Source organism: Oncorhynchus clarkii, chromosome 3, assembly GCF_045791955.1.
Source record: "Oncorhynchus clarkii lewisi isolate Uvic-CL-2024 chromosome 3, UVic_Ocla_1.0, whole genome shotgun sequence".
In the NCBI taxonomy this organism is placed as follows: domain Eukaryota; kingdom Metazoa; phylum Chordata; class Actinopteri; order Salmoniformes; family Salmonidae; genus Oncorhynchus; species Oncorhynchus clarkii.
Genome location: NC_092149.1, coordinates 1,168,839 through 1,192,200, shown reverse-complemented (window position 1 = coordinate 1,192,200; position 23,362 = coordinate 1,168,839). Strand labels below are relative to the sequence as shown.

Here is a 23,362-nt window from a genome sequence, read left to right as displayed (position 1 = left end):
GGAACACCCCCCTAATCACATCGATGGAACAGTAGTGGAGAGGGTAGCAAGTTTTAAGTTCCTCGGCATACACATCACAGACAAACTGAATTGGTCCACTCACACAGACAGCATTGTGAAGAAGGCGCAGCAGCGCCTCTTCAACCTCAGGAGGCTGAAGAAATTCGGCTTGTCACCAAAAGCACTCACAAACTTCTACAGATGCACAATCGAGAGCATCCTGGCGGGCTGTATCACCGCCTGGTACGGCAACTGCTCCGCCCTCAACCGTAAGGCTCTCCAGAGGGTAGTGAGGTCTGCACAACGCATCACCGGGGGCAAACTACCTGCCCTCCAGGACACCTACACCACCCGATGTCACAGGAAGGCCATAAAGATCATCAAGGACATCAACCACCCGAGCCACTGCCTGTTCACCCCGCTATCATCCAGAAGGCGAGGTCAGTACAGGTGCATCAAAGCTGGGACCGAGAGACTGAAAAACAGCTTCTATCTCAAGGCTATCAGACTGTTAAACAGCCACCACTAACATTGAGTGGCTGCTGCCAACACACTGACACTGACTCAACTCCAGCCACTTTAATAATGGGAATTGATGGGAAATGATGTAAATATATCACTAGCCACTTTAAACAATGCTACCTTATATAATGTTACTTACCCTACATTATTCATCTCATAGGCATACGTATATACTGTACTCTATATCATCGACTGTATCCTTATGTAATACATGTATCACTAGCCACTTTAACTATGCCACTTTGTTTACATACTCATCTCATATGTATATACTGTACTCGATACAATCTACTGTATGTGCCTATGCTGCTCTGTACCATCACTCATTCATATATCCTTATGTACATATTCTTTATCCCCTCACACTGTGTACAAGACAGTAGTTTTGGAATTGTTACTTAGATTACTTGTTGGTTATTACTGCATTGTCGGAACTAGAAGCACAAGCATTTCGCTACACTCGCATTAACATCTGCTAACCATGTGTATGTGACAAATAAAATTTGATTTGATTTGAAATTAAGCAGTAAATTAGGAATACTCTCTCTACCCTCCAGTGTTGGCTAAAGGACTGTCCCTTTGTCTCCAGAGACTTTTGCCCGCCCAAAGACTCTAACGTCCAAAAAAGTGGATAATGGAACAATAATTCTAACATAAAGAACGTAAATGGGAATGGTCAGTGGGGAGATATGGAAAACTAATGTCATATGGTTGTTTTGTGATGCCATTAACCCTTGTGGTCAGACCCGCACAGTTTAAAAACACTCAAGGCATTCAAAGAATCAAGTAAAAACAGCCCAAACTTTATTTTGTCTCGTCAGACTTTTCAGGAAGAAGAAATACAAAAACGTTTAAGGACCAGAACCTTCCAGAACGAAGGGAACCTTCTGCTCCAGACTACATGACAAGTCATCAAAGAGACACGGACAACTAAGAAGAAGGACACTTTGTTGGTTACTACATTATTCAATATTTATCATGTTCTTGATGATAGGGGGCAGACACCAGAGAGGATTGTGTTTATCATATTCTTGATGATGGGGGGGGCTGGGTGAAGATCATGGGGGAGGTTGTGGGCAAGGGTCATCTCCCAGGCATCCAGCAGCATCACATCCAGATCCCTGAACATGACCTTGAGCACCCTGTCCAGCTGGGTCAAGATCCAGTCACTGTTGATGAAGTTGTCCTTCCTTTGGTCCAGGTTGGCAGAGCGCACAACTACTACGGTCCCCGGAGCTCGGTTCAGAAGGCGTACCACCGCCCTTCGAATACGTCGCAGTCGGCGAATGTAGGCCTGCAGAGGGAAAAAGCTGAAATGGGTCGAAACGCTGATGACGACAACAGTGTCTGAACCACCGGCCAGGCCATCCAACTCATTAGCTACATAGTGCAGCTGACTGACACTGAGAGGGGGCCAGAATATGGGGGGGCCGTGACAGCGGTACTTCAACAGGATGTTGTTGGGTATGTTCACTGCCATGAATGGCCCCGCTCTCACATGACTTCTAAGGTTGAACTTCTTCAGCTCTGTGAGAGAGAGAGAGATTAATGTTGAGAGAAAGAGAGATCATTTTTACACACCTGAGACACAGTCGGGTGTAAGATGTAATAGGTTTGGCAAACAACACTCACCTGGCACAAAGCTGGTGAGGTAGTCATAGTACTGTCTAACGGTGGAGTCTCCGTACATGTACACCTGCTTGCCCTTCAGACACTGAATAACGGCAGCGGGGTCGTTAAACTGGCGTATTATGACACCATCCAGCGCCCGCCATGACCCTTGGTAGTAATACCCAGAGGGAGGGGTCCTGGAGGGGAGGGGAGGGGTCCTGATAGGTGCTGCCGCCACACTGCTGCTTTCCTCATCTGGTTTGTCTGAAATGCAGAAGTTGCCGTGATGCACAAAGCTACCATCACTTTACAGATACAATCAAATTTTTTCTTCACACTCTGCAATAATTTTAGCAAAATTCCCACCATTCTCCTTTGGCAGCACAGTGACGCTGTCAGACCCCGTTGCATGAATATGCACGTTGATGTTGATGCCACTAAAAAAAAAAATACTGAAGCATGAATTCATACAAGATGAAACAGACAGTGCACTTTGGACTCGATTCAATCACCCAAGTTCATCACTATAGCTGTGAAATTAAAAGGTAATTTCCCATTGAGCCGACATATTGGCCGTGAATGCAGTCTTCGCTACCGCGGTAACATTGCCTTTCAATGTCAAATCGTGCTACAACGCTGAACTTCAGCCTTACGGATTGAATCGAGTCCTTATTCACACACACATTATGTTTTACCTCCTACTAACCTCTGGAAGAGCAGCGCTTCTTTGCTGGTCAGATGTTGCAGATATGTCTGGGAGCCTGCCTTGAAGTGGTTGATCCGCGTGTCACAAGCCAGCTGCTTGGGCTTGTAGCAGAACCAAGGTTCCCCCGAACGGGGGTCTGTGTAATCGCACAGTGGCTGCTGGTTGTTCGGCAGACACAGGTTACACTCGGTGGTCTCAGACAATAATCCAGAACGGAACAGGCTCTTGGAAGGCACCCAGTTTAGCCGTTCCTCTTGTAAGCGTCGTAGAAGAGAAACTGCCTCGCTAGGATGGACCAGTATCACCTCCACCCATACAGACCCTTCCCAGAGTAACGGAAAAATAGCAGAGTAGGTCCCATTCAAGTGGTCTAGTACTTGTCCTGCAACGCCCGCACCCAACTCTGGGGTGTGCAGCCGGGCCAGCAGGAAGTCCCCGCCACGGCTCTTGGGACGCCCCTGAAAATCGTTCATAAGGACCAGAGCCTCTAGCTGGTCCCCGACGTGCCTCTCTCTCCCTCCCCCTGCTGGAAGGATTGCAAACAGACTGTGTGCAGGGTCACTGGTCTGGTCCAGGGGTGTCGTCACGGGCAGAGGCTCTGGCCCGGCGATGGACTCCAGGAGGGAACAATCTTCCAGAGCCTCCTGGGTAGAGGGCTCCTGGACCAGGTGGCTACAGAAGAAGCTCAGCTTGCGATCGAGGCAAGGAGGAGAGCCCTCTGAGTGGATGCTGCTTAAGTCCAATGTACTGTTGAGCTTCCACTATGGAGGAGATTAGAGGTCACTAAAGGGGAGAGGTGTGTAGGCTGATGCAGGTAGATAGTGATAGAAGCAAGGTCCTCACCTCCAGAATGTTGATGTTACGGAACAGGAAGAAGAGGCCTGACAGAGCCAGCAGGAGGAAGATGCAGACATATTTCGACTGACAATTCCACATGACTCCTGTCTAGGGTTCCAAAGGGAGGGTATTTTAATGGAATCTTTATTAATTCGGAAGGTATTCAGACCCTTTCTCCACATTTTCTTATGTTACAGCTTTATTCTAAAATGCATTAAATATAATGTTTTCCTCATCAATCTACACACAATACCCCATAATGACATCACAATACCCCGTAATGACATCACAATACCCCGTAATGACATCACAATACCCCATAATGACATCACAATACCCCATAATGACATCACAATACCCCATAATGATAAAACGAAAACAGGTTTTTAGAAAAAACAGAAATAACTTATTTACATAAGTATTCAGACCCTTTTGCTATAAGACTCAACATTTTTGCTCAGGTGCGTCCTGTTTCCATTGATCATCCTTGAGATGTTTCGACAACTTGATTGGAGTCCACCTGTGGTAAATTCAGTTGATTGGAAATGATTTGGAAAGGCACACACCTGTCTATATAAGGTCCCACAGTTGACAGTGCATGTCAAAGCAAAAACCAAGCCATGAGGTCTAAGGAATTGTCTGTAGAGCTCCAAGACAGGATTGTGCCGAGGCACAGATCTGGGGAAGGGTACCAAAACAATTCTGCAGCATTGAAGGTCCCCAAGAACACAGTGGCCTCCATCATTCTTAAATGGAAGATGTTTGGAATCACCAAGACTCTTCCTAGAGCTGGCCACCCGGCAAAACTTAGCAATCGGGGGAGAAGGGCTTTGGTCAGGGAGGTGACCAAGAGCCCCATGGTTACTCTGACAGAGCTCCAGAGTTCCTCTGTGGAGATGGGAGAACATTCCAGAAGGACAACCATTTCTGCAGCACTCCACCAATCATGCCAATATGGTAGAGTGGTAGAGACAAAACAACGCAGGAGTGGTATCGGAACAAGTCTCTGAATGTCCTTGAGTGGCCCAGCCAGAGCCTGGACTTGAACCCGATCGAACATCTCTGGAGAGACCTGAAAATAGCTGTGCAGAAACGCTCCTCATCCAACCTGATAGAGCTGGAGAGGATCTGCAGAGAAGAATGGGAGAAACTCCCCAAATACAGGTGTGCCAAGCTTATAGTGTCATACCAAAGAAGACTCAAGGCTGTAATCGCTGCCAAAGGTGCTTAAAAAAATACTGAGTAAAGGGTCTGATGTAAATGTGATATTTCAGTTTTTTATTTTGAATAAATGTGCAAAAATATCTAAACCTGTTTTTGCTTTGTCATTATGGGGTATTGTGTGTAGATTTACGAGGAAAATAACAATTTAATCAATTTTAGAATAAGGCTGTAACATAACAAAATGTGGAAAATGTGAAGGGATCTGAATGCTTGATCTGAATGGATCCGAAAGACATAAATGGCTGTCTTACAATGATCAAAATGTACAGCACTTACACAAATGACTGATGATCGGCTGAGAGAAATTGATTATAAAAAGATTATGGAGGCTGTTTTGTCATACTTCAGTGCGGCTTTTGACATTAAATCGACCATAGTCTGTTGACTATGAAAAACATGTTTTATGGCTTTACACCCTATATTGTGGATAAAGAGTTACCTGTCTAACACAACAGAGGGTGTTCTTTAATGGAAGCCTCTCACACAAAATCCAGGTAGAATCGGGAATTCCCCAGGGCAGCTGTTTAGGTCCCTTACTTTTTAAAATGTTTTACTAACGACATGCCACTGGCATTGAGTAAAGCCAGAGTGTCTATGATGACTCATAGAGTCATGTATGATGTATGATGTAATGTATGATGATACATTTCAGCTACTACAGCGACTGAAATGACTGCAAAACCTAACAAAGAGCTGCAGTTTAGTTTCAGAACGGTAAGGATTAAGTTAGCCCTAAATATTTTCTACAACTAAAAGCATTGTATTTGGGACAAAACATTCACTAAACCATAAACCTCAACTAAATCTTGGAATAAATCATGTGAAAATGTAACAAGTTTAGGTGACTAAACTGCTTGGAGTAACCCTGTAAACTGTCATGGTCAAAACATGTTGATACAACAGCAGAAGTCTATACATTAAAAAAGTGTTGCTCTGCAGTCTCAACAAGGCAGGTCCTACAGGCTCTAGTTTTGTCGCACCCGGACTACTGTTCAGTAGTGTGGTCAGGTGCCACAAAGACAGACCTCGGAAAATGTAATAAATACAACATACAAATGCAACATTGTATAAAATATTCTGGGCCCTCAGTTTCCCCTCTCGGTGAGCTCAGGGACAGACAGCTGTAGAGGCTACTTGTGATTAGAAGTAATCAGATAGGCCTGTTTTATGACCAGACCAGTTTCCCTTTCACACTGAGTGGTTGTGGAAAGATCTGGAACGATGATCAGGGTGTAATCGCTGCCTAAAGTGCTTCAACAAATACTGAGTAAAGGGTCTGAATACTGATGTAAATGTCATATTTCAGTCTTTTACATTTTTATACATTTGCTAAAATGTCTATAAAAAAACTGTTTTTGCTTTGTCATTATGGGGTATTGTGATGTCATTATGGGGTATTGTGATGTCATTATGGGGTATTGTGATGTCATTATGGGGTATTGTGTGCAGATTGATGAGGGGGAAATCAATTTTAGAATTAGGCTGTAACATAACAGAATGTGGGAAAAGTCAAGGGGTCTGAATACTTTCCGAATGCACTGTAAACATATCGCCCAGAGAGAGAGAGAAGTAATTTGTTTTACAGGCTAGTTTTATTGGCTTTTTTCTGGCCTAGTGTAGGTCTTATCTGATCTGTGTCTGGTGCAACAGAGTCATACATTTTACTGTGCATGCATGAGAACTGAGGACAGTCTCTGAAAACTTCTAGAATCTCGCCACGGCTTAACAGTAGCGCAAACTATGAAAAAACAGTGGTAACATGCACATACTGTACAGGCTACAGCAATTAACAGTCTCTAAACAATAACATCTACTGGGCATTCAATGCAATACAGGCACTATTATAATCAACATGCACATGTAGTATCTGAAATGTACATAATCTGTACTGTGGCAAAGAAGGGGGTCGAGTGAAAAATGGCAGATATGTGAGAGCAGAACTAATAAACGGGCTCTGCCCGATCACTAAAATGGCCACCCCTGTCAGAACTACAGATCACACAATGGCCGACCGCCAAAACTACATGTCCCAGAAGCAAGGGGAACCCTCAGAAGGTGGAGCCGACCCACAGATAAAGGGCCAAGAAAAACCAACAAGAGGGAGAGAGAGTGCTGGAAGGATCTATGAACAATAGAGAAAGAGACAATAGAGATTGGCTGGATTTACCGTGTATGAGCTGGATTGTTTTGGACTTACCTGTTGGCGTTTGGACCTGGACCTACCGAGAACCCGATTCGCGTACCGAACCCTGCTATCCTTGACCTCGCCTACGGCCTGGGTGGACCAGGACGGAGAAACAAACACACAGGTACTGTCCTGTTCGAAAGAACTCTCATTCTTGGGTGATTTGGTGACAGTTTCCCACTTAATTTGTGACAAACGCTCCTAACCTTGAAGAGGTTTGCCACAGTACATTCAGCCTAAAAGTAACAGTTTGCAGTCGATCATCATTACGTAGCATTTACCCACCCGATAATAAACCCCACAACACATAATCTTCCTAAAATAAACACACTCAACTTGCCAAAAAGCTAGCCAGAACTTACATCTTCTTCTTCCGTGCAACTAAAAAACACTGACCTGGATTGGGAAGGGTCCGAGTCAAAATGTGCATTCAGGCACACTGGTTGAAACCAGAAGACTGTGATAGACAGCTGGGGAATCACCCAAACAGAATTGTTGGTTTAAAGTCACATGGTCTTCTTCTTCTTCTGTGGGTTTTATGGCGGACAACACCCCAAAAGGTTTATTGCCGCCACCAACTGGACGGTTTAAAAAATAAATAATAACCCACAGAAGTAAGTAAATAAGTAATAAAATAATATAATAAATAATAATAAAATAAATAAATCATCCATACGTAATAGTGAAACTAACTTAATCCGCCCTAATTAAAATAGTACAAACTCCCACTTCTTCCTTCTTGTAGTTCTCCATATCTCCCTTCTCAGGCTCTAGGACCGTGTGCCAATATTCCATGGTACTCCTTCGCTGAGAGATCTTTCAGCAACCGCTCCGCTGCCATCACTATGATCTCTATCTTCCTGGACCTTCTCTCCACCTTGGCAGTGCTATTAATTGCCATAGCTATCAATGCCACAACGTCCACCTTCTTAACATTTAAAATGTCAAGGGTCCTGTTGGTGAAAGGCAACCCCGGCATCCTGCATCCTGCAGTCCACTACCATGGACTCTTGTGGTGCCGAAGAGGACGGCTGACGTTTTTACAGGCTCCTAACCAGCTGTGGCTAATTTGTTCGTTTTTTTTTTTACATTGTTTGTAACTTATTTTGTATATAATGTTGCTGCTACTGTCTCTTAAAAAAGAAAAGAAAAGAGCTTCTGGACGTCAGAACAGCGATCACTCACCTCGAACTGGAAGAAACTTTTTCATTTTTCCTTTAAAAAGGGATTGGAACATCTCTGTTCTGTGTGTATACCAGAAGTAGCAGAACATCTCTGTTCTGTGTGTATACCAGAAGTAGCAGAACATCTCTGCTCTGTGTGTATACCAGAAGTAGCAGAACATCTCTGCTCTGTGTGTATACCAGAAGTAGCAGAACATCTCTGTTCTGTGTGTATACCAGAAGTAGCAGAACATCTCTGCTCTGTGTGTATACCAGAAGTAGCAGAACATCTCTGTTCTGTGTGTATACCAGAAGTAGCAGAACATCTCTGTTCTGTGTGTATACCAGAAGTAGCAGAACATCTCTGTTCTGTGTGTATACCAGAAGTAGCAGAACATCTCTGCTCTGTGTGTATACCAGAAGTAGCAGAACATCTCTGCTCTGTGTGTATACCAGAAGTAGCAGAACATCTCTGTTCTGTGTGTATACCAGAAGTAGCAGAACATCTCTGCTCTGTGTGTATACCAGAAGTAGCAGAACATCTCTGCTCTGTGTGTATACCAGAAGTAGCAGAACATCTCTGCTCTTTGTGTATACCAGAAGTATTAGAACATCTCTGTTCTGTGTGTATACCAGAAGTAGCAGAACATCTCTGCTCTGTGTGTATACCAGAAGTAGCAGAACATCTCTGCTCTTTTTTTTTCTTCTAAAACTCTGCAGCCGCCATTTAAAAAAAAACCTCTTTACAATAAAAAAATAAGGTTAACGTTGCAAACCAATTTGGGATGTGTAGGAATAAATTAGACCTGCATTCAGTCCTAATATTAATGTAGCATAGGCTACGCTGCAGCAAATGTACCTGTCACAAAAACAATTCCAGAGCAGAGAATACAGATTCAGACATTACACATATAATTCAACAGTTCCATTTAAAGTCATGCTGTTTATGTAAATCATTTCTTATAATTTACCGGTTTCTCGCAGTTATTTCTAGGTGGTCCGTAGATGAGGACAAGAACATCGTCAGCTTCTAGGTGGTTCATAGATGAGGACAAGAACACAGAACATCGTCAGCTTCTAGGTGGTCCGTAGATGAGGCGTATAACATCGTCAACTTCTAGGTGGTCCGTAGATGAGGCGTATAACATCGTCAACTTCTAGGTGGTTCATAGATGAGGACTGGAACATCGTCGGTTTCTAGGTGGTCCGTAGATGAGGACTGGAACACAGATAGAACATTGTCGAGTTCTAAGGGGTCCATAGATGAGGACTAGAAAACAGAACATCGTCAGAACATTGTCTAGGTGGTCCATAGATGAGGACTGGAACATCGTCAACTTCTAGGTGGTCCGTAGATTAGGACTAGAACATCGTCGGTTTCTAGGTGGTCCGTAGATGAGGACTGGAACATCGTCGGTTTCTAGGTGGTCCATAGATTAGGACTGGAACATCGTCGGTTTCTAGGTGGTCCGTAGATGAGGACTGGAACATCGTCGGTTTCTAGGTGGTCCGTAGATGAGGACTGGAACACAGAACTTGGTCAGTTTCTAGGTGGTCCGTAGATGAGGACTGGAACATTGTCGGTTTCTAGGTGGTCCGTAAATGAGGACTGGAACATCGTCGGTTTCTAGGTGGTCCGTAGATGAGGACTGGAACATCGTCGGTTTCTAGGTGGTCCGTAGATGAGGACTGGAACACAGAACTTGGTCAGTTTCTAGGTGGTCCGTAGATGAGGACTGGAACATCGTCGGTTTCTAGGTGGTCCGTAGATGAGGACTGGAACACAGAACTTCGTCAGTTTCTAGGTGGTTCATAGATGAGGCGTATAACATCGTCAACTTCTAGGTGGTTCATAGATGAGGACTGGAACTTCGTCAGTTTCTAGGTGGTCCGTAGATGAGGACTGGAACATCGTCGGTTTCTAGGTGATCCGTAGATGAGGACTGGAACACAGAACTTTGTCAGCTTCTAGGTGGTCCTTAGATGAGGACTAGAACATTGTCGGTTTCTAGGTGTCCGTAGATGAGGACTAGAACATCGTCGGTTTCTAGGTGGTCCGTAGATGAGGACTAGAACAGGTGGTCCGTCGATTAGGACTGGAACGCAAAACTTCGTCAGCTTCTAGGTCGTCCGTAGATGAGGACTGGAACACAGAACATCGTCAGCTTCTAGATGGTCCGTAGATGAGGACTGGAACACAGAACATCGTCAGCTTCTAGGTGGTCCGTAGATGAGGCGTATAACATCGTCAACTTCTAGGTGGTCCGTAGATGAGGCGTATAACATCGTCAACTTCTAGGTGGTTCATAGATGAGGACTGGAACATCGTCGGTTTCTAGGTGGTCCGTAGATGAGGACTGGAACACAGATAGAACATTGTCGAGTTCTAAGGGGTCCATAGATGAGGACTAGAAAACAGAACATCGTCAGCTTCTAGGTGGTCCATAGATGAGGACTGGAACATCGTCAACTTCTAGGTGGTCCGTAGATTAGGACTAGAACATCGTCGGTTTCTAGGTGGTCCGTAGATGAGGACTGGAACATCGTCGGTTTCTAGGTGGTCCATAGATTAGGACTGGAACATCGTCGGTTTCTAGGTGGTCCGTAGATGAGGACTGGAACATCGTCGGTTTCTAGGTGGTCCGTAGATGAGGACTGGAACACAGAACTTGGTCAGTTTCTAGGTGGTCCGTAGATGAGGACTGGAACATTGTCGGTTTCTAGGTGGTCCGTAAATGAGGACTGGAACATCGTCGGTTTCTAGGTGGTCCGTAGATGAGGACTGGAACATCGTTGGTTTCTAGGTGGTCCGTAGATGAGGACTGGAACACAGAACTTGGTCAGTTTCTAGGTGGTCCGTAGATGAGGACTGGAACATCGTCGGTTTCTAGGTGGTCCGTAGATGAGGACTGGAACACAGAACTTCGTCAGTTTCTAGGTGGTTCATAGATGAGGCGTATAACATCGTCAACTTCTAGGTGGTTCATAGATGAGGACTGGAACTTCGTCAGTTTCTAGGTGGTCCGTAGATGAGGACTGGAACATCGTCGGTTTCTAGGTGATCCGTAGATGAGGACTGGAACACAGAACTTTGTCAGCTTCTAGGTGGTCCTTAGATGAGGACTAGAACATCGTCGGTTTCTAGGTGTCCGTAGATGAGGACTAGAACATCGTCGGTTTCTAGGTGGTCCGTAGATGAGGACTAGAACAGGTGGTCCGTCGATTAGGACTGGAACGCAAAACTTCGTCAGCTTCTAGGTCGTCCGTAGATGAGGACTGGAACACAGAACATCGTCAGCTTCTAGATGGTCCGTAGATGAGGACTGGAACACAGAACTTCGTCAGTTTCTAGGTGGTCCGTAGATGAGGACTAGAACATCGTCGGTTTCTAGGTGGTCCGTAGATGAGGACTAGAACATCGTCGGTTTCTAGGTGGTCCGTAGATGAGGACTGGAACACAGAACTTCGTCAGCTTCTAGGTGGTACGTAGATGAGGACTGGAACACAGAACTTCGTCAGCATACAACATATACTATATAAATAGTAAGTCAACAGAAAAGTCTAGAGTAAAGCTGATTTACAGGGAGGATATACCATTTACAGAGGGGATATATCTATATATGGAGCCGTGACAAATACAGTATATCAAAGCATGCTGTGCAGAAGCTTTGGCAGTGACGATCTCAGGATCATCAATCCAACGTGTCAGAGAACGATTGCGTTTAGTATACTGAGCTATACTCAAATTATCTTGTTGCTCACAGCGTCTCTGTTCCCTTCTGCTACGACAACAGAGCCTCAATTCTCCACTAAAAAATGGCTCTGAAAGAGAGACACACACCTTGGGTGTCCCACTAGTCTAAACAGAGACAATGTGACTAAGCAGGGATGTGAAGTTCCACTCAGACAGACGGGATAGATAGATAGAAAGAGAAAGGAGGGCTGGAATTGTTTCCTGACCTCTACCTCTCCACTCTGTCTGCTACCCAGGGCCCTCTGGTCTCTAACATTGGGATTACACACAGTGGCGTTTTGTATTACGTTCTACATCACATCAGAGGAGCTGGAACGTTTGGTTATTACCATTAGGTTACAAACCTTTGTTTCAGAACAACTGTTATGGAAAAGATACTAACTGAACAAAACATTCAAACAGAGTGAGCTGTTGTGTTTCAATTATATTTGGATCAACTTTCAAATAATCCTCAGCTCACCACAAAAACACATTCCCAGTTACCATGGTGAAGGAGAGCTGGGAAGCAGCATTCCATGACGAAGTTGGGGACTGGGGCACAGGGTACTTCCCATCATACAGTCACAAAAAGAGGACTGTTTACTCAACATTTACAGAAGGAGAGAGAGAGCAAAAGAGAGAGAGAGGAAAGAGAGAGAGAGAGATGAAGAGAGAAAGAGAGAGAGATTCGAGTCTCAGAGATGAAAGAGTTGAGAGGGAATAAGAGAGAGGGTGTTGGTTTCACATGCAGTCTCTCTCTCAGCTTTCGATCCTGAAGAAGTAAAAGCAGCATATCTCTGCCAGCTCCTCACCATTCAGACTGTGGCGGAACTCCGGTTCCCTGACTGTGAGTGCAGCTGTGGTTGTCAAGTGTTGTTTCCTGAAGATCAGGCCAAACATCCCTCCCTCCCTCCCTCCATGCTCTCCCTCCCTCCCTCCCTCCCTGCTCTATCTCCCTGCTCTCTCCGGCCTTCACAATGAAAGCGACCAGGAAAAGCTCTTGGAGAGGTGGTGGCTTCATTCTCACACAGAGAGTCAATTATCAAAAGGTTCTATAGCTCCTCTGACCGCAGCCGACCTTTCCTCTTGTCCTGGAAACTCTATACAGTATGGTGGTTTAAAGTCCCTGTTGTCTCGGTAACTCTATACAGTATGGTGGTTTAAAGTCCCTGTTGTCTTGGTAACTCTATACAGTATGGTGGTTTAAAGTCCCTGTTGTCTTGGTAACTCTATACAGTATGGTGGTTTAAAGTCCCTGTTGTCCGGGTAACTCTATACAGTATGGTGGTTTGAAGTCCCTGTTGTCCTGGTAACTCTATACAGTATGGTGGTTTGATGTCCCTGTTGTCCTGGTAACTCTATACAGTATGGTGGTTTGAAGTCCCTATACAGTATGGTGGTTTGATGTCCCTGTTGTCCTGGTAACTCTATACAGTATGGTGGTGGTTTGATGTCCCTGTTGACTTGGTAACTCTATACAGTATGGTGGTTTGATGTCCCTGTTGACTTGGTAACTCTATACAGTATGGTGGTTTGAAGTCCCTGTTGTCCTGGTAACTCTATACAGTATGGTGGTTTGAAGTCCCTGTTGTCTTGGTAACTCTATACAGTATGGTGGTTTGAAGTCCCTGTTGTCCTGGTAACTCTATACAGTATGGTGGTTTGAAGTCCCTGTTGTCCTGGTAACTCTATACAGTATGGTGGTTTAAAGTCCCTGTTGTCCTGGTAACTCTATACAGTATGGTGGTTTAAAGTCCCTGTTGTCCTGGTAACTCTATACAGTATGGTGGTTTGAAGTCCCTGTTGTCTTGGTAACTCTATACAGTATGGTGGTTTGAAGTCCCTGTTGTCCTGGTAACTCTATACAGTATGGTGGTTTGACGTCCCTGTTGTCCTGGTAACTCTATACAGTATGGTGGTTTGAAGTCCCTGTTGTCCTGGTAACTCTATACAGTATGGTGGTTTGATGTCCCTGTTGACTTGGTAACTCTATACAGTATGGTGGTTTGACGTCCCTGTTGTCCTGGTAACTCTATACAGTATGGTGGTTTAAAGTCCCTGTTGTCCTGGTAACTCTATACAGTATGGTGGTTTGATGTCCCTGTTGACTTGGTAACTCTATACAGTATGGTGGTTTAAAGTCCCTGTTGTCCTGGTAACTCTATACAGTATGGTGGTTTAAAGTCCCTGTTGTCCTGGTAACTCTATACAGTATGGTGGTTTAAAGTCCCTGTTGTCCTGGTAACTCTATACAGTATGGTGGTTTGATGTCCCTGTTGTCCTGGTAACTCTATACAGTATGGTGGTTTGAAGTCCCTGTTGTCCTGGTAACTCTATACAGTATGGTGGTTTGAAGTCCCTGTTGTCCTGGTAACTCTATACAGTATGGTGGTTTAAAGTCCCTGTTGTCCTGTTAACTCTATACAGTATGGTGGTTTGATGTCCCTGTTGTCCTGGTAACTCTATACAGTATGGTGGTTTGAAGTCCCTGTTGTCCTGGTAACTCTATACAGTATGGTGGTTTGAAGTCCCTGTTGTCCTGGTAACTCTATACAGTATGGTGGTTTGAAGTCCCTGTTGTCCTGGTAACTCTATACAGTATGGTGTCTTGATGTCCCTGTTGTCCTGGTAACTCTATACAGTATGGTGGTTTGAAGTCCCTGTTGTCCTGGTAACTCTATACAGTATGGTGGTGGTTTGAATAAAGATAAATAAATCAGCTTCAGAGAGACTCCTGGTACAAATCAAATCAAATTATATTTGTCACATTTTCCGAATACGACCTTACAGTGAAATGCTTAATTACAAGCCCTTAACCATCAGTGCTTTAAGAATGTGTTTTTATATAAATAAGTGTTAACTAAAACATAGATAAGAAAAAAAGTGAAAGTAGACAATAAAAGTAAGAAATCATTAAACTGCAGCAGTAAAATAACAAACGAGGCCGTAAACAGGGGGCACCAGTTAGTCGAGGTAATTGAGTTAATATGGTAAAGTGGCTATGCATAGATTATAAACAGAGAGAGGCAGCAGTGTGAAAGAGATGTCTGGGTAGCTGTTCAGGAGTCTTATGGCTTGGGGGTAGAAGCTTTTTAGGAGTATCATGGCTTGGGGGGTAGAAGCTCTTTAGGAGTATCATGGCTTGGGGGGTAGAAGCTCTTTAGGAGTATCATGGCTTGGGGGGTAGAAGCTCTTTAAGAGTATCATGGCTTGGGGGTAGAAGCTCTTTAGGAGTATCATGGCTTGGGGGTAGAAGCTCTTTAGGAGTATCATGGCTTGGGGATAGAAGCTCTTTAGGAGTATCATGGCTTGGGGGTAGAAGCTCTTTAGGAGTATCATGTCTTGGGGGTAGAAGCTCTTTAGGAGTATCATGGCTTGGGGGTAGAAGCTCTTTATGAGTATCATGTCTTGGGGGTAGAAGCTCTTTAGGAGTATCATGGCTTGGGGGTAGAAGCTCTTTAGGAGTATCATGTCTTGGGGGTAGAAGCTCTTTAGGAGTATCATGGCTTAGGGGTAGAAGCTCTTTAGGAGTATCATGGCTTGGGGGTAGAAGCTCTTTAGGAGTATCATGGCTTGGGGGTAGAAGCTCTTTAGGAGTATCATGGCTTGGGGGTAGAAGCTCTTTATGAGTATCATGTCTTGGGGGTAGAAGCTCTTTAGGAGTATCATGGCTTGGGGGTAGAAGCTCTTTAGGAGTATCATGTCTTGGGGGTAGAAGCTCTTTAGGAGTATCATGGCTTAGGGGTAGAAGCTCTTTAGGAGTATCATGGCTTGGGGGTAGAAGCTCTTTAGGAGTATCATGGCTTGGGGGTAGAAGCTCTTTAGGAGTATCATGGCTTGGGGGTAGAAGCTCTTTAGGAGTATCATGTCTTGGGGGTAGAAGCTCTTTAGGAGTATCATGGCTTGGGGGTAGAAGCTCTTTAGGAGTATCATGGCTTGGGGGTAGAAGCTCTTTAGGAGTCGTATGGCTTGGGGGGTAGAAGCTCTTTAGGAGTCTTATGGCTTGGGGGGTAGAAGCTCTTTAGGAGTATCATGGCTTGGGGGTAGAAGCTCTTTAGGAGTCTTATGGCTTGGGGGGTAGAAGCTCTTTAGGAGTATCATGGCTTGGGGGTAGAAGCTCTTTAGGAGTCTTATGGCTTGGGGGTAGAAGCTCTTTAGGAGTATCATGGCTTGGGGGTAGAAGCTCTTTAGGAGTCTTATGGCTTGGGGGTAGAAGCTCTTTAGGAGTATCATGGCTTAGGGGGAAAACACTCTCTCTCCTTCCTGACTGGCAGGTTGGCTTCCTCCACCTATTGGTTGATGGTCTGTTTTCACCAAACAACACTCTCTCTCCTCTTATCCACACCCTACCACAGTCTGACATCAGGAGACCCTACCACAGTGGAACATCAGGAGACCCTACCACAGTCTGACATCAGGAGACCCTACCACAGTCTGACATCAGGAGACCCTACCACAGTCTGACATCAGGAGACCCTACCACAGTCTGACATCAGGCGAACCTACCACAATCTGACATCAGGAGACCCTACCACAGTCTGACATCAGGAGACCCTACCACAGTCTGACATCAGGAGACCCTACCACAGTCTGACATCAGGAGACCCTACCACAGTGGGACATCAGGAGACCCTACCACAGTCTGACATCAGGAGACCCTACCACAGTCTGACATCAGGCGAACCTACCACAATCTGACATCAGGAGACCCTACCACAGTCTGACATCAGGAGACCCTACCACAGTCTGACATCAGGAGACCCTACCACAGTCTGACATCAGGAGACCCTACCACAGTGGGACATCAGGAGACCCTACCCCAGTCTGACATCAGGAGACCCTACCCCAGTCTGACATCAGGAGACCCTACCACAGTCTGACATGCAGGAGACCCTACCACAGTCTGACATCAGAAGACCCTACCACAGTCTGACATCAGGAGACCCTACCACAGTGGGACATCAGGAGACCCTACCACAGTCTGACATCAGAAGACCCTACCACAGTCTGACATCAGGAGACCCTACCACAGTCTGACATCAGGAGACCCTACCACAGTGGGACATCAGGAGACCCTACCACAGTCTGACATCAGGAGACCCTACCACAGTCTGACATCAGGAGACCCTACCACAGTCTGACATCAGGAGACCCTATCACAGTCTGACATCAGGAGACCCTATCACAGTCTGACATCAGGAGACCCTACCACAGTCTGACATCAGGAGACCCTACCACAGTCTGACATCAGGAGACCCTATCACAGTCTGACATCAGGAGACCCTACCACAGTCTGACATCAGGAGACCCTACCACAGTCTGACATCAGGAGATCAGGAGACCCTACCACAGTCTGACATCAGGAGACCCTACCACAGTCTGACATCAGGAGACCCTACCACAGTCTGACATCAGGAGACCCTACCACAGTCTGACATCAGGAGACTCTACCACAGTCTGACATCAGGAGACCCTACCACAGCCTGACATCAGGAGACCCTACCACAGTCTGACATCAGGAGACCCTACCACAGTGGGACATCAGGAGACCCTACCACAGTCTGACATCAGGAGACCCTATCACAGTCTGACATCAGGAGACCCTACCACAGTCTGACATCAGGAGATCAGGAGACCCTACCACAGTCTGACATCAGGAGACCCTACCACAGTCTGACATCAGGAGACCCTACCACAGTCTGACATCAGGAGACCCTACCACAGTGGGACATCAGGAGACCCTACCACAGTCTGACATCAGGAGACCCTACCACAGTCTGACATCAGGAGACCCTACCACAGTCTGACATCAGGAGACCCTACCACAGTCTGGCATCAGAACACCCTACCACAGTCTGACATCAGGAGACCCTACCACAGTCTGACATCAGGAGACCCTACCACAGTCTGACATCAGGAGACTCTACCACAGTCTGACATCAGGAGACCCTACCACAGCCTGACATCAGGAGACCCTACCACAGTCTGACATCAGGAGACCCTACCACAGTGGGACATCAGGAGACCCTACCACAGTCTGACATCAGGAGACCCTATCACAGTCTGACATCAGGAGACCCTACCACAGTCTGACATCAGGAGATCAGGAGACCCTACCACAGTCTGACATCAGGAGACCCTACCACAGTCTGACATCAGGAGACCCTACCACAGTCTGACATCAGGAGACCCTACCACAGTGGGACATCAGGAGACCCTACCACAGTCTGACATCAGGAGACCCTACCACAGTCTGACATCAGGAGACCCTACCACAGTCTGACATCAGGAGACCCTACCACAGTCTGGCATCAGAACACCCTACCACAGTCTGACATCAGGAGACCCTACCACAGTCTGACATCAGGAGACCCTACCACAGTCTGAGATCAGGAGACCCTACCACAGTGGGACATCAGGAGACCCTACCACAGTGGGACATCAGGAGACCCTACCACAGTCTGACATCAGGAGACCCTACCACAGTGGGACATCAGGAGACCCTACCACAGTCTGACATCAGGAGACCCTACCACAGTCTGACATCAGGAGACCCTACCACAGTGGGACATCAGGAGACCCTACCACAGTGGGACATCAGGAGACCCTACCACAGTCTGACATCAGGAGACCCTACCACAGTGGGACATCAGGAGACCCTACCACAGTCTGACATCAGGAGACCCTACCACAGTCTGACATCAGGAGACCCTACCACAGTCTGACATCAGGAGACCCTACCACAGTCTGACATCAGGAGATCAGGAGACCCTACCACAGTCTGATATCAGGAGACCCTACCACAGTCTGACATGATTGAAATAAAATGTTCAAACTGAATGCAATATTCATTGAATACAGTTTCAAATCATGAAATATAAGTTAATGTTTGACTTTATTGATTTAATATGTGAATTACAAAATCCCCAAAACATTGAATTCAAATACAGGTTGTTTTGGCTCTTAAATAGCTGCACAGATTGTTACCTGACAGTGTGCGTGTGACTCTGCGATCACCTCTCCGTGACTCAGAGCTCGGCCAGGCTCTGCACTGTGAGCTCTGTGAGCATCAGCATCCCCTCTCTGTGACTCAGAGCTCGGCCAGGCTCTGCACTGTGAGTTCTGTGAGCATCAGCATCCCCTCTCCGTGACTAAGAGCTCGGCCAGGCTCTGCACTGTGAGCTCTGTGAGCATCCCCTCTCCGTGACTCAGGGCATGGCCAGGCTCTGCACTGTGAGTTCTGTGAGCTTCAGCATCCCCTCTCCGTGACTCAGAGCTCGGCCAGGCTCTACACTGTGAGTTCTGTGAGCTTCAGCATCCCCTCTCCGTGACTCAGAGCTCGGCCAGGCTCTGCACTGTGAGTTCTGTGAGCTTCAGCATCCCCTCTCCGTGACTCAGAGCTCGGCCAGGCTCTGTGAGCTCTGTGAGCTCTGTGAGTTCTGTGAACTCTGTGTAGTCCAAAATAACATCAGCACACTCAGATATGGTCTTTGAAACAATCCCCTTGTTATTGGTGTAACTCAGGAGAAGTTTGGCAGGCCTGCCTTTGACCTAGTTCTGATGATAAGCAGCAGGTGGATAGAGGAGGGATGACTTCACTCCTGTCAGAGCACAGAGGCTATTGTGAGTCACAAATGGCAACCTGCTCCCTAGGGAACAACGTTTGACCTCTGGTCCAAAGTAGAGCACTATATATATATATGTATGTATGTATGTATGTGTGTGTGTGTGTGTGTGTGTATATGTATATATATGTGTGTGTGTGTGTGTGTGTGTGTATATATATATGTATATATGTGTGTATATATATATATATATATGTGTATATATATATGTATATGTATGTATATGTGTATATATATATGTGTATATATATGTATATGTATGTCTTTATACTCTCTTTGGATAATTCATTCCAATCATTTAAAAGTTAACAGCAGGTATTTTGCATGTACGTTTAAGTATTTTGATATGTTATATGTACATTGAAAGTCAATATATATAAAAAAAATATTTAAAAAAATAAAAAGAGTTCTTAACAGGGCGTGTTTTTTTTTTACCCTCGTCTCCTTCAGACATGAGCTCGTCGTCAGAGCAGATGTTGAGCACGTTAACCAGCATCTCTGTCACTTTCTCGCCTAATATATATATTTCTCATGTCATTGCTTACATGTATGCATAAATAAGACCTTATAGATGCCAAGTATTGGTCATGATATGGTTTTAATTTCGTCACTGAATAAGGAGTAAATGTTACAGGATATAATGCAGTGTATATACAATTTAAACAGTAACTTTAGACAACAGCTTTTGTATTATATGTTTACTATTAATTTTACCTGATAACTTTAATGCTAGCTTGCGTAACTCTTCGTGGAGTGCAATGAGAGGCGGGTGGTTGGAGCGTTGGACTAGTTAACCGTGGGATTGCAGGATTGGGGTTTATATATAGGGAATAGGGTGCCATTTCAGACACAGTACATGTCTTTGTGAGGACAGAGCGGGTAGAACCAGGTCAGACTGGGGAGGTTAGTGGAGCATCAACACCATCAGGGTTCTGTGTATCTGGGCTCATCACTCAGTCTGTGGGTGTGCTGGGCGTACAGGGCTTGACCTCTAACCTCTGACCTGGCCAGCGGGAGGCCACAGAACAGAGGGAGTCAGTTGCTTCATGACATGATGATGAATCCACAGTCTGTCTGTCTGTCCTGTTGCCTCCACACTGCTCACCTCTCAACTGTCTGTCTGTCTGTCTGTCTGTCTGCTGCCCGTGTCCTCGGACTGTCTTTCATCTGTCAATCACATTGTTCCCATTACCACACATGAATCCAGGGTTACACCACCAGACCAGTCAGTCAGCCAGTCAGTCAGTCAGTCAGTCACGTTGTTCCCATTACCACACATGAATCCAGGGTTACACCACCAGACCAGTCAGTCAGTCAGTCAGTCAGCCAGTCAGTCAGTCACGTTGTTCCCATTACCACACATGAATCCAGGGTTACACCACCAGACCAGCCAGTCAGCCAGTCAGCCAGTCAGTCAGCCAGTCAGCCAGTCAGTCAGTCAGTCAGTCAGTCAGTTACGTTGTTCCCATTACCACACATGAATCCAGGGTTACACCACCAGACCAGTCAGCCAGTCAGTCAGTCAGTCCAACATAGACCAGAAGTGGCTTCTAACACACAGGGGTTTAAGTTAGGAGATGTAACAGGGGTTTAAGTTAGGAGATGTAACAGGGGTTTAAGTTAGGAGATGTAACAGGGGTTTAAGTTAGGAGATGTAACACACAGGGGTTTAAGTTAGGAGATGTAACAGGGGTTTAAGTTAGGAGATGTAACAGGGGTTTAAGTTAGGAGATGTAACAGGGGTTTAAGTTAGGAGATGTAACAGGGGTTTAAGTTAGGAGATGTAACACACAGGGGTTTAAGTTAGGATATGTAACAGGGGTTTAAGTTAGGAGATGTAACAGGGGTTTAAGTTAGGAGATGTAACCGGGGTTTAAGTTAGGAGATGTAACAGGGGTTTAAGTTAGGAGGTGTAACAGGGGTTTAAGTTAGGAGGTGTAACAGGGGTTTAAGTTAGGAGGTGTAACAGGGGTTTAAGTTAGGAGATGTAACACACAGGGGTTTAAGTTAGGAGATGTAACACACAGGGGTTTAAGTTAGGAGATGTAACACACAGGGGTTTAAGTTAGGAGATGTAACACACAGGGGTTTAAGTTAGGAGATGTAACACACAGGGGTTTAAGTTAGGAGATGTAACACACAGGGGTTTAAGTTAGGAGATGTAACACACAGGGGTTTAAGTTAGGAGATGTAACAGGGGTTTAAGTTAGGAGATGTAACAGGGGTTTAAGTTAGGAGATGTAACACAGGGGTTTAAGTTAGGAGATGTAACAGGGGTTTAAGTTAGGAGTTGTAACACACAGGGGTTTAAGTTAGGAGATGTAACACAGGGGTTTAAGTTAGGAGATGTAACAGGGGTTTAAGTTAGGAGATGTAACACACAGGGGTTTAAGTTAGGAGATGTAACAGGGGTTTAAGTTAGGAGATGTAACACAGGGGTTTAAGTTAGGAGAGGTAACAGGGGTTTAAGTTAGGAGATGTAACCAGGGGTTTAAGTTAGGAGATGTAACAGGGGTTTAAGTTAGGAGATGTAACAGGGGTTTAAGTTAGGAGATGTAACAGGGGTTTAAGTTAGGAGATGTAACAGGGGTTTAAGTTAGGAGATGTAACAGGGGTTTAAGTTAGGAGTTGTAACACACAGGGGTTTAAGTTAGGAGTTGTAACACAGGGGTTTAAGTTAGGAGATGTAACAGGGGTTTAAGTTAGGAGATGTAACAGGGGTTTAAGTTAGGAGATGTAACAGGGGTTTAAGTTAGGAGATGTAACACACAGGGGTTTAAGTTAGGAGATGTAACAGGGGTTTAAGTTAGGAGATGTAACAGGGGTTTAAGTTAGGAGATGTAACAGGGGTTTAAGTTAGGAGATGTAACAGGGGTTTAAGTTAGGAGATGTAACAGGGGTTTAAGTTAGGAGATGTAACACACAGGGGTTTAAGTTAGGAGATGTAACACACAGGGGTTTAAGTTAGGAGATGTAACAGGGGTTTAAGTTAGGAGATGTAACAGGGGTTTAAGTTAGGAGATGTAACAGGGGTTTAAGTTAGGAGATGTAACACGGGGGTTTAATTTAGGAGATGTAACACACAGGGATTTAAGTTAGGAGATGTAACACACAGGGATTTAAATTAGGAGATGTAACAGGGGTTTAAGTTAGGAGATGTAACACACAGGGGTTTAAGTTAGGAGATGTAACAGGGGTTTAAGTTAGGAGATGTAACAGGGGTTTAAGTTAGGAGATGTGGCCAAGACATAAACAACTTATGTTGTCAGAATCAGACCAAACATTTTAGCTAAACGTCAACAGACTAATTTCAGAGAGTCGTCCAAATTTTTTTTTATTTTATTTTTTTATTTCACCTTTATTTAACCAGGTAGGCTAGTTGAGAACAAGTTCTCATTTGCAACTGCGACCTGGCCAAGATAAGGCATAGCAGTGTGAACAGACAACACAGAGTTACACATGGAGTAAACAATTAACAAGTCAATAACACAGTAGAAAAAAGGGGAGTCTATATATACATTGTGTGCAAAAGGCATGAGAAGGTAGGCAAATAATTACAATTATGCAGATTAACACTGGAGTGATAAATGATCAGATGGTTATGTAAAGGTAGAGATAGAGATATTGGTGTGCAAAAGAGCAGAAAAATAAATAAATAAAAACAGTATGGGGATGAGGTAGGTGAAAATGGGTGGGCTATTTACCAATAGACTATGTACAGCTGCAGCGATCGGTTAGCTGCTCAGATAGCAGATG

General features: G+C 45.1%; 1 protein-coding gene across 1 annotated transcript; it reads right to left on the bottom strand.

Annotated features, from left to right (window-relative positions):
* Positions 1–1,304: 1,304 nt before the first annotated feature.
* On the bottom strand, positions 1,305–3,778 carry LOC139405611 (NXPE family member 3-like). Its single transcript, XM_071148018.1, has 5 exons — positions 3,683–3,778; positions 2,840–3,600; positions 2,500–2,570; positions 2,155–2,397; positions 1,305–2,049 (listed from the first exon to the last, which is right to left on the bottom strand). Exons 1-5 carry the CDS (start codon positions 3,773–3,775, stop codon positions 1,499–1,501), a joined length of 1,719 nt encoding a protein of 572 aa, XP_071004119.1. The 5' UTR covers positions 3,776–3,778; the 3' UTR covers positions 1,305–1,498.
* Positions 3,779–23,362: the final 19,584 nt, after the last annotated feature.

Excerpts from the sequence above, each read along its gene's own strand:
- LOC139405611 (XM_071148018.1), bottom strand. The coding sequence starts at position 3,775 with ATGTGGAATTGTCAGTCGAAATATGTCTGCATCTTCCTCCTGCTGGCT. Across the intron at positions 3,601-3,682 it reads GTAACATCAACATTCTGGAG|TGGAAGCTCAACAGTACATT; the intron begins GTGAGGACCTTG and ends TCTCCTCCATAG. Across the intron at positions 2,050-2,154 it reads CCTCACCAGCTTTGTGCCAG|AGCTGAAGAAGTTCAACCTT; the intron begins GTGAGTGTTGTT and ends TCTCTCTCACAG.